Source organism: Syngnathoides biaculeatus, chromosome 23 (assembly GCF_019802595.1).
Source record: "Syngnathoides biaculeatus isolate LvHL_M chromosome 23, ASM1980259v1, whole genome shotgun sequence".
NCBI classification, from domain to species: domain Eukaryota; kingdom Metazoa; phylum Chordata; class Actinopteri; order Syngnathiformes; family Syngnathidae; genus Syngnathoides; species Syngnathoides biaculeatus.
In genome coordinates, this window is record NC_084662.1 from 16,910,979 (window position 1) to 16,921,958 (window position 10,980).

At 45.8% G+C, this 10,980-nt stretch overlaps 2 protein-coding genes across 2 annotated transcripts; both read left to right on the plus strand.

Annotated features, from left to right (window-relative positions):
* The first annotated feature begins 5,923 nt into the window (after positions 1 to 5,923).
* LOC133497044 (complement C1q-like protein 2) lies at positions 5,924 to 7,419 on the plus strand. Its single transcript, XM_061813225.1, has 3 exons — positions 5,924 to 5,996; positions 6,344 to 6,484; positions 7,086 to 7,419. Exons 1-3 carry the CDS (start codon positions 5,924 to 5,926, stop codon positions 7,358 to 7,360), a joined length of 489 nt encoding a protein of 162 aa, XP_061669209.1. The 3' UTR covers positions 7,361 to 7,419.
* Positions 7,420 to 8,510: 1,091 nt separating this feature from the next.
* LOC133497043 (complement C1q tumor necrosis factor-related protein 3-like) lies at positions 8,511 to 10,859 on the plus strand. The gene is made up of 4 exons (XM_061813224.1): positions 8,511 to 8,800; positions 9,169 to 9,423; positions 9,545 to 9,682; positions 10,530 to 10,859. Exons 2-4 carry the CDS (start codon positions 9,246 to 9,248, stop codon positions 10,799 to 10,801), a joined length of 588 nt encoding a protein of 195 aa, XP_061669208.1. The 5' UTR covers positions 8,511 to 8,800; positions 9,169 to 9,245; the 3' UTR covers positions 10,802 to 10,859.
* Positions 10,860 to 10,980: the final 121 nt, after the last annotated feature.

Sequence of the window (10,980 nt, forward strand, 5' to 3'; positions counted from 1 at the left end):
ATGTTCCTCCCTCTTCTGGAAATAAGTGTTTACTACAGCCATCTCCATCCTTTTTGCAAAGTCCACCACCATCTGTCCCTCAAAGTTCCTTTCCTGGATGCCGTACTTCCCCATCACTTCTTCGTCGCCCCTGTTTCCTTTACCAATATGTCCGTTACAATCTGCACCAATCACAACTCTCTCGCTGTCTGGGATGCTCAGAACTACTTCATCTAGTTCCTTCCAGAATTTCTCTTTCAACTCTAGGTCACATCCTACCTGTGGTGCATAGCCGCTAACCACATTATACAGAACACCGTCAATTTCAAATTTTAGTCTCATCACTCGATCTGATACTCTTTTCACCTCCAAGACATTCTTAGCCAGCTCTTCCTTTAAAATAACCCCTACTCCATTTCTCTTCCCATCTACTCCGTGGTAGAATAATTTAAACCCTGCTCCCAAACTTCTAGCCTTACTACCTTTCCACCTGCTCTCTTGGATGCACAGTATATCAACCTTTCCCTAATCATCATGTCAACCAACTCCTGAGCTTTTCCTGTCATAGTCCCAACATTCAAAGTCCCTACACTCAGTTGTAGGCTCTGTACATTCCTCTTTTTCTTCTGACGACGGATCCGGTTTCCTCCTCTTCTTTGTCTTCGACCCACAGTAGCTGAATTTCCACCGACACCCTGCAGGTTATCAGTGCCGGGGGCGAGCGTTGTTAACCAGGGACACGACCGATCCGGTATGGGATTCTTGAGATGAACGCTCATATTTGTTTGGCACATTACGAATGCACAGAATGTATTTCATATTCATATAAGACATTTTTTTGAATTGGCGTATTTTGGGTTTCAATTTTTTTTTTCATTTTTTTAAATAAGAAAACCTGGCATTGAAACGGGAGTGTAGACATTCCACTGTACATGTATATGTATGCGTGTGAATATATACAATACATCAAGAGTATAAATAGAGCTTGGACGCGTCATCTAAGTCTCCGATCGCTGTTAACATTGACCGAAACGAATGACCAGCGGATCGCAATTGAATCGTAACTCCTTGAACTAAATTTGATAATTTAAATATGATCTGTAGTCCCCTGCTTTACATCCTGGCAACTATTTTTGTGAGAATGTCGCAGATTGTGGCAACACTAGTAAGAAACTCCACGGATGCATCTGTTCTTCATTTTTGGTTCAAATGTCTTACTTTAACCAAAATCCCTCACTGTATTGAGGTCACGGTCTGTTTTGCCCAGTTTTGGTGCTGTAAAATGCGTAAATCCACGGTGCTAGCGAGCTGCTAGCAATGGACCTTTCCGGTGGGGGTCTTAAGCTCCGCCCCCTTAGCCATGTCCCACAAGCTTCCAAAATGGCGATTGAACAGAACATGTTTGAAGTTGATTCTCTATCGCGTATTCCAGATAATATTGAGGTATGTTTTTTTTTACCAAATGCGTCAGACTTGTTCAAGAGAGTTCTACAGTGAGGTCTCAACTATTTCACGCAAGGATATGTACACGGAATTAAGATTTTGGACAGTCACAGCGGAATGTTGGCGATCGATGCAAGAACGTTTGACGCCTCACAAACCTCATACTGAAATCCAACAGGATAAAATTGTACTGCGCATGTAAATCAGGGTGAGTACTTTTTACTTGGAAAGATCACGTGTAATATCATTGTAGTCTTTATAAGTGAGTGGGTGTATTCATTGGACTTGGCTTGTAATCGAACCCAGTGCTCTGTCTTAAAAGTCTGATCTAATACAAATGGGCAAATAGACACTTCTCTTCCATGACGTCGCGGATTTACGTATCCCTAACCCGACTCTTCGGCATAAAACGTGACACTTCATTCAGCAGGTCAGTGATACACTAACAAAGTGAAAGTTTTTCTCCTGCAATGTGTAAAGCACTGATAATAACGAAATCAAACTCAGAGAAGATACTTCTCCCTCAATTACAGTGAAGAAAACAAGTATTTGAACACCCTGCTATATTGCAAGTTCTCCCACTTAGAAATCATGGAGGGGTCTGAAATTTTCATTGTGGGTGCATGTCCACTGTGAGAGAGATAATGTAAAGAGAAAAATCCAGAAATCACAATGCATGATTTTTTTTAAACAATTCATTTGTGTGATACAGCTGCAAATAAGAATTTGAACACCTGAGAAAACCAATGTAAATATTTGCTAGAGTAGCCCTTGTTTGCAATTACAGAGGTCAACCGTTTCCTGTAGTTGTTCACCAGGTTTGCACACACTGCAGGAGGGATTTTGGCCCACTCCTCTACTCAGATCCTCTCAAGATCAGACAGGTTTCTGGGCTGTCGCTGAGAAACACGGACTTTCAGCTCCCTCCAAAGATTTTCTATTGGGTTTAGGTCTGGAGACTGGCTAGGCCACGCTAGAACCTTGATATACTTCTCACGGAGCCACTCCTTGGTTTTCCTGGCTGTGTGCTTCGCGTCATTGTCATGTTGAAAGACCCAGCCACGACCTTCAATGCTCTGACTGAGGGAAAGAGGTTGTTCCAATACATGGCCACGGTCATCCTCTCCTTAATACAGTGCAGCGGTCCTGTCCCACGTGCAAAAGAACAGCCCCAAAACATGACGTTACCACCCCCATGCTTCACAGTAGGGACGGTGTTCTTGGGATGGAACTCATCATTCGTCTTCCTCCAAACACGGTTAGTGGAATTATGAGCAAAAAGTTCCATTTTGGTCTCATCTGACCACAAAACCTTCTCCGATGGCTCCTCTGTATCATCCAAATGGTCTTTGGCATACTTGAGACGGGCCTTGACATGTGCTGGTTTAAGCAGGGGAACCTTCCGTGCCATGCATGATTTCAAACCATGACGTCTTAGTGTATTACCAACAGTCACCTTAGAAACAGTGGCTCCAGCTCTTTTGACATCATTAACCAAGTCCTGTCGTGTACTCCTGGGCGGATTGACCGTCATGTTTGGCTTCTTCAATTTTCTAATGATTGCTCCAACAGTGGACCATTTTTCACCAAGCTGCTTGGCAATTTCTCCGTAGCCCTTTCCAGCCGTGTGGAGTTGTACAATTTTGTCTCTGGTGTCTATGGACAGCTCTTTGGTCTTGGCCATGTTCCAAGTTTGAGCCTTACTGTTTGTATGGTGTGGACAGGTGTCTTTATGCAGCTAACGACCTCACACAGGTGTATTTTCTTCTGGAAAATACATGGAGTGGAGTTGGACTTTTAATTTCAGAATTCTAGTTGATAGACAGGTGTTCAAATACTTTTTTGCAGCTGTATCACACAAATCGTTAAAAAATCATACATTGTGATTTGTGGATTTTTCTTTTTTTCTCATAGGGGACATGCACCTACAATGAAAAATTCTGACCCCGCCATGATTTTTAAGTGGGAGACCTGGCAATAAAGCAGAGTGTTCAAATACTTATTTTCTTTACTGTACCTTGGAACATACAGCCTTGTGTTTGTTGATATTGTTCACATTTAGTTGTACGTGCTTTCTTCCGCAAGCCTTAATCCATCATAGACACTTCGTCAACTGTCTTTTAGGCTTTGGAAAATAAATCAAGCGGGCCCCTTGTAACCCAGCAGGATATCTTTCATCAGAATTGCACCATCCCCAAGCGCACCTGAGGACCACTTTCTTCATAACATTAACTTTTCCAAGCGCACGCTACTGGCAATCAACATTGTTTGTGGGACAAAATGGCGAGAGGGGCGTGTCAAGCCAGGGGTTAAGACAATGCGGCTATCTGATTGGCTATGATTGTACGAGTGATTGACAGGTCGGAAAGGTCCATTATCTACCACGACGCAATGATTTCATTTGGCACAACTTTCTCACAACCGTTCTCCAGTGGTTGCAGTCACGAACATCCACGAAGCTCTTCGGGCACGGCCATCGGACTCCTCGTCTTGGGGCAGACGTTCACTTGCGTCTGTGACTCTTGATTGACTGCAGGACTGGGTTGCTCGGGTCCAACTCTGCATACGGGCAGGAAATCCAAATGGCGGCCGTGAAACAAAAGACGTCTATACGGCAGGACAAATCTTGTCATATGATATTCTGTGATTTGTTTTCTGTCACGACCTATCGAGACGGATGGTGGACCCAAATGCAGGAGTCGGGAGACGCAAGGTAGTTCGGGAAAAACGTTGATTATTCCAAAGTCGGGGATCGAGCAGGCAGTCAGGTGCAGCAGCGATAATCAGGACGTCGGGCGTAGAGAGCAGGCCAGCGGGCAGGCAGGAGTCGGTGCACGGGAGAACGAGCAAAGCAGGCAGGAGTATCAAGGGAGTCAGGCGTACGGGGTCGGTCGGAGAACAGGTGGAGGTCGGTACACACGGGTTGACGATCAGGAATACGAGAGTGCTGGAATGGAGCATGAACCTCAACGATCTGGCCCCGGACCAGTCGTCCCCATGGTCCTATATACACTGGGGCCAATCAGCCCACATTAGGCACAGGTGTGCGCCTCGTAATCAGCGTCACCGCGCGGGCACCCGCACGGCCCGTGCTGGGCCGGCAGGATCATGACATTTTCATTCAGATCCCAAAATTCTGACTCAGTGTAAAAAGTATTTGCCTTCTTCCCTATCCCTATTCCTATTCCAGCTATCGTCAGAGGAGATACGGGGTACACCCTGAACTGGTCGCTAAGCAGTCGTAAGCCATTCATAAACAAATTGTTCATGCTGACATTCACGCCTAGAGGCTCTTTAGAGTCTTCATTGATCGTATGCACGTTATTGGGATGTGGGAGGAAACCCGGGTTACCCGGACAACTCAGAACTCGGCGGCAGATGTGCTCACCAGCCATTCGTCGTGCTTTTATATTTTCATGAATTAACCAATTACCTAAGTTAATAAATAATGTGAAACATACATTTGAAATTGGGAATTAAGAGGTTTACATACTCGCTCTACCTACTAATATTTAGTCAATTTTAATTTGCACTAAATCCATCCATCCATTTTCTTAGCTGCTTATCCTCACAAGCGGCTGGAACCTCTCCTAGCTGTCAACAGGCAGGAGATGGGGTACACCTTGAACTGGTTGCCAGCCATTCGCAGGGCACAGAGAGACAAACAGCTGCACTCACAATCACACCTAGGGGCAATTTAGAGTGTCCAATTAATGTTGCATGTTTTTGGAATGTGGGAGGAGGTTAGAGCCAGGAGAAATCCCACCAGGCATGGTAGAACATGCAAACTCCACTCAAGCGGGTCCGGGATTGAACCTCAGAACTATGAGGCCAACGCTTTACCAGTTGCGTCACCGTGCCGCCCAATTTGCACGAAATCAATGAAGAAAATGTTGATTTTTTTTAAATTAATTAATTTATTTTGGAAATTTGTCAATTATGGATAAAAACAGAGAAACAGATGCTACAAATATGAGATGACCTTACACGGCATGAGTAGAACAGGTCTATTCTTTGTGTCTGGATGACTTCGTTTTACCGTACTGCAAAGAGCAGCACAGCAAGGAGTAGAACAATGAATTGAAATGCATCATTAAATCATGACGCGCAAACTGTTTCATACTCGATACTTTTGAATGATATCGCAATGGTTTCATAAGTACTTTCACTGTTCAATCATTCATTTCAATCGGGAAAAATGCAGCAATGCGTGCTTTGAGTTAGGTGCGAGCTCATCGGATTTACACCGCTCATATCTCAAGGCAGCACTTTATACCCTCTAAAAGTATCGAATACACAGTGGACCGAGTGACCCTGCTAAGAATCGGAAGGACAGGTTGTGATGTGATGTGATGTCTGCCCTTGTTTGGTTGTTTGCATGACAAATATTTGTCAGGGGGCGTCCGTCGGGGGGCGTTTAGGCACACGGTCGCGTAACGGGCCTTAAGTAGAACCGCCGAGTCGGGCTAGCGCATCCCGACCCGAGATCTGAGATCCCGAGATGGCGCACCAGTGGTTGATTGCTGCGTTGCTGCTGTGCGGCCCGGCTGGGCTTTGGGCTCAAAATCCTCCAAGTGAGTGTGACCACCTTTCACCCTTTGAGCATCTCTTCCATTTCCTTGATATCCAGTTTTAGGTCCGTGAATTAGGTTGTTTACAGTGCATTTACAGAACCACTGTGTGTACTGCTACTCCAAGTGTGCAGAAAATGGAATACAGCAGTGGAAATCAATATTTATCAAGCCATTTGTTCTACTATTGCACTGAGTTGTCTTACGAGTGAGGACAAAACGTGTACGGGTCGAGGGGCCTTAAGAAGAGCATCAGATATCTGGAATGAAAGCACAAAGGGCTTTCCCTATTACCATGACAACTTGAGGAGGTATCAATGTGTCCATCGGGTGTTGTGTTGTTTTACCAGTTGGCCAGAAGGTCGCGTTCTCAGTGGCCTTGAAAACCGACAACCAGGCGGGCGGCGACCACGGGCCTTTCCCCAGTGAAACCATCCTGGTGTTCAAAAGGGTGGTCACCAACATCGGGAACCACTATGACGACAGCACAGGTAGGACGTTACGCATCACCCAAAAATATGCCAGACTTTTTTTTTTTTTTTTTTTCCCTGCGGGTTCGCAAAAAAAAATGCGGAATCGGATGATCTTGTTTCGGTATGTCTGCAGTGTGCATCACTTCATGCAGTTATTTGCCTCCTTTGTGGAATCTACAGCCGTTGCTGTAAAATCAAAATAAGATAGTGTGAAAATATTATAAATAAGGCGGCACGGTGACTCAGCTGGTAAAGCGTTGGCCTCACAGTTCTGAGGTCCCGGGTTCGATCCCAGACCAGCCTGTGTGGAGTTTGCATGTTCACCCCGTGCCTCTGTGGGCTTTCTCCGTGCACTCCGGTTTCCTCCACATCCCAAAAACATGCGTTCATTGGAGACTCTCAATTGCCCTCAGTTGTGAGTGCAACGGTTGTTTGTCTCTACCTGGCCTGTGATTGGCTGGTAACCAGTTCAGGGTGTAGCCCGCCTCCTGTCCATTGACAGCTGGGATCGGCTCCAGCACTCCCGCAACCCTTGTGAAGATAAGCGGCTCAGCAACACATACAGTACGTTCATTTATTCTTTGGGAAACTAAAAAGACGGCGGTCTTTCTCCCCACAGGCATCTTCACGGCCCCCATTAGAGGTCTCTACTTTGTCACCTTTACTGGGGCCGCCGGGTCAGAGGGGAGCATGAACGCGGCGGTGATGAAGGATGGCGTCAACATGTTCGCCGTTGACGACAACCAGAACAAGTTCAGTAGCGCCACCAACAGCATGGTGCTGGAACTAGCTGCAGGGGATAAGCTGTGGGTCACCTTGTGGCCCAACCAGAGGATCTTTGACCAGAGCCGGCTCACCACCTTCAGCGGTTTCCTCATCAGCCCACTCCCCTAAATTTACTCAAGGCTGGCAGGAGCTCGTCTTCAAACAAGACAAGAAAAAAAAAAATAAAGACATGCAAACTGAAACAGATGTCTGTCTATCTATCTATCTATCTATCTATCTATCTATCTATCTATCTATCTATCTATCTATCTATCTATCTATCTATCTATCGATTCTATTTTCATTATATTTTGAAACTAAACTAATCGAAGCTACCTGGCCCTTTGTGACAAAAGTCATTGACACCCTTCATTTTTTTAGTTTGGGAGTTTTGGGGTGAGGACTACATTTTCACTGACCACACCTATGAATGATTACTTCAAGAAATGAGTCAAATCAAGGAAATCATTTCAACAAACCCTGTCTGACAAAAGGAATTCAACCAAAAATTTCCAAATGCTGCACCAAAATGCCATGATCCCCCAAAATTCAACAACAGATGAAAAATAAAAGAATTGATCTGATCAGTTGTGAAAAGGTTACAAAAGACTCCAGCGGATGACGGTGTGCACCATTACCTACAAATAGTGAAAACATTGAACAGTGACGAAGCTTCCCAGGTGGGGTTGGACCTCATATGTTACCCCAAAAGTACGTCAATGACTCATCCAAGAGGAACTCGGCACATCGAGAACTGTCGGCCTCTCTTGCCTTCATTCATGTTAGTGTTCATGACATAACAATAGTCACTGATGGTGTCATGGTACACTTGCCTGACTTTGGTGTGGGGTCAATACCCACTCAGTGCTGATGTGAATATGAGTTCAAATGGTTTTCCGTGTCTATATGTGTCCTGTAACTGACTGTTGACCGGTTCAGGGGATGGTCTGCCTTTTACTCTATCTGAAGTCAGCTGAGATAGGCTCCAGCACCTTGTGACCCTGAACAGGATAAGCAGTGTTGAGAAAAACTGGCTGGACTCAACAATAGGGCGGCACGGTGACTCAGCTGGAAAGCGTTGATTGAAAAGTTCTGAGGTCCTGGGTTCAATACCGGACCCGCCTGTGTGGAGTTTGCATGTTCTCCACATGCCTGTGTGCCTTGTCTCTGGGAACTCGAGTTTCTTCCCACATCACAAAAACATGCAACATTAATTGGACACTCTAAATTGCCCCTAGGTGTGATTGTGAGTGCAGCTGTTTGTCTCTCTGTGCCCTGCGAATGGCTGGCAACCAGTTCAAGGTGCACCCCACCTCCTGCCTGTTGACAGCTAGGAGAGGTTCCAGCCGCTTGTGAGGATAAGCAGCTAAGAAAATGGATGGACTCAACAAGAATGAAGAGAGTGTGCAAAAAAAACTTTTCTAGGTTTTTGAATCGGGAATCCTCAAAAAGCTCGCATTTACCATTGCTTGCTCAAATTTGTCTGGCGCACGCTTGCCCATATTTGGAAGTAGTTGAAGTAAGATGGATGCTTTTCCCACTTGTTGGCTTTTTGCAAATAGACAAAAGGTAGATATACTTTAAATTGTGGCAAGACATTTCATGTTTGTAGACTGCACGAAAACTGTTTCGAAGAAATCCAGAACACTTAAGTTGCAATCGTTTGGATTCCCTGAGAACGCGAGTTGTCTCTCTTAACTGCCAGGAGCTGAAACGTTCCCGTCGTCCTCATCGTACATGTTTATGATTATGATGCCCTGAGAATGAAATGACCTGGATGAATGCGAATATTTACCAGCAATGCTTTTTTTCAATCCCGCGCTGTCGAGTCGCTTCACATGTGTTGCCATCTAGTTTTTGGTCAAGTCGGTAAATGTTGTTTGTTGGCAAATGTTTGTGAACAAAGTTCGCCTTCTCAAGTTGAACAAACTTTGCAGAGACAGTGATGGTGAAGTTCATATAAAAAGTGTTGACCTAGCGGCAGGAAACTGCTGCCCTCGTCGTCATTTTAGCCATGGCGTACTCCAGCTTCACCACCGTGGCGACGTTGCTCATCGTGTGCGCTGCCGGCAGCCTTCGGGCTCAGTTTTTTTTCGGTGACGAGCGCATCAAGTTTGCACCGGACACACAAGTGCTTCTGGAAGGGCTGACGGCACGTGTGGACAAGCTGGAGAGGGATGCCGCTGAAGCAGGTCAGTTGAAAAATATGCCCACAAAGGAGTCCGTTAAGATGTAATATTCAGAATCAGGTCAGTTGACGGGTTGAAACATTCCCAATTCTGTAAACCTCACCTTTGCGGTGTCTTTGTGCAGCCAAAGCGCCGGTATCCTTCGCAGCGGCGTTGGTCACCACATCAGAGTGGACCCACATCGGCCCCTTCAACACGGACACTACCCTGGTGTTCAAGAAAGTGATCACCAACGAGGGCAGCGGCTACGACTCCAACACAGGTAAGACGTCTTCGTCTCCCTTACCAAACGACATCTTGTCTCGCCTCAAGCCACTCGTCCGGTGAAACCCCTGTCCTGTCACGGGGGGAGTAGATTAAACCAGGGGTGTCCAACTCATTTTTGTTTTGGGGACTGTATTCAGAATAGGAATCAGAATCAGCTTTAATGGCCAAGTGTATAAAAACACACAAGGAATTTTTCTCCAGGAGTCGGTGCTGATGCTTGGTAAGACAAAAAATGTTGGCAATATCTCAATGTTATCAATTATGTGAAGACAATTTGAAATTTTGGCACTGATTTAAACAAAAATCATGGGTGTTGATTTTGCCTTTGCGGGCCCCATAAAATCATGCGGTGGGCCGGATCTGGCCCCCGGGCGTTGAGTTTGACCTTCTGTGCATTTGACGGACCTGCAACAAGGTAACATTTGCCATATAGACATTTGAAAATTATTTTTAAATAGTTTTTACGCTGGGCAGCACGATGGAGCAGCTGGTAAACCGCTGGCCTCACAGTTCTGAGTTCGATCCCGGCCCCGCTTGTGTGGAGTTTGCATGTTCTCCCCGTGCTGCGTGGGTTTTGTCCTCCCACTTCCCAAAAAACATGCAACATTAATTGGACTTGGACTGGAATTGCCTCGAGGCGTGATTGTGAGTGCGGCAGTTTGTCTCACTGTGCCCTGCGATTTCAAACGTCATTTGTATTTTCTTTTCATTCCCTCACCCAATGTCAATTGATAAGAGGATCATTACGGAATCAGATCACTAAACAGTATCAGGAAGAGAATCACTACATTCTTATTGATTCCCACACCCAGTGCTAAGATTCCAGTTTCGCTCCCCCACAGGTATCTTCACGGCCCCAGTCAAGGGTCTCTACTTCATCCAATTCAACGGCAATGTGGGGAACTCGGGCGCACTGAACGCAGCGGTGCTCAAAAACGGCGTCAACATGTTCGCCATCTACGACACCCAGGGCACGTTCAGCAGCGCCACCAACGGGATGCCGCTGGTACTGGAGCAGGGAGACAAGCTGTGGGTCACTCTGTGGGCCAACAAGAGCGTCTTTGACCAGAGCCGCCTCACGACCTTCAGCGGTTTCCTCATTAAAGCATTGTGAAAAACATACAAAGCGACGCTGAATGACATTAATAAAAGCTGATCTTATACTCACCAAACTACTGTGTGTGTGTATGTTTGTGTCTTTGATTCGTGTGGTTGTGTGTGTTTGTGTGAGAGAGTGTGTGTGTGCATGTGAGGTTGTCCTTCTGTGTGTGTGCGTGTATGTGTGTGATGTGT

Coding starts and splice junctions, on each gene's coding strand:
- LOC133497044 (XM_061813225.1), top strand. CDS start 5,924: ATGGCGCACCAGTGGTTGATTGCTGCGTTGCTGCTGTGCGGCCCGGCT. Junction 5,997..6,343: donor TTGGGCTCAAAATCCTCCAA/GTGAGTGTGACC, acceptor TTGTTTTACCAG/TTGGCCAGAAGGTCGCGTTC. Junction 6,485..7,085: donor CCACTATGACGACAGCACAG/GTAGGACGTTAC, acceptor TTCTCCCCACAG/GCATCTTCACGGCCCCCATT.
- LOC133497043 (XM_061813224.1), top strand. CDS start 9,246: ATGGCGTACTCCAGCTTCACCACCGTGGCGACGTTGCTCATCGTGTGC. Junction 9,424..9,544: donor GAGGGATGCCGCTGAAGCAG/GTCAGTTGAAAA, acceptor GTCTTTGTGCAG/CCAAAGCGCCGGTATCCTTC. Junction 9,683..10,529: donor CGGCTACGACTCCAACACAG/GTAAGACGTCTT, acceptor GCTCCCCCACAG/GTATCTTCACGGCCCCAGTC.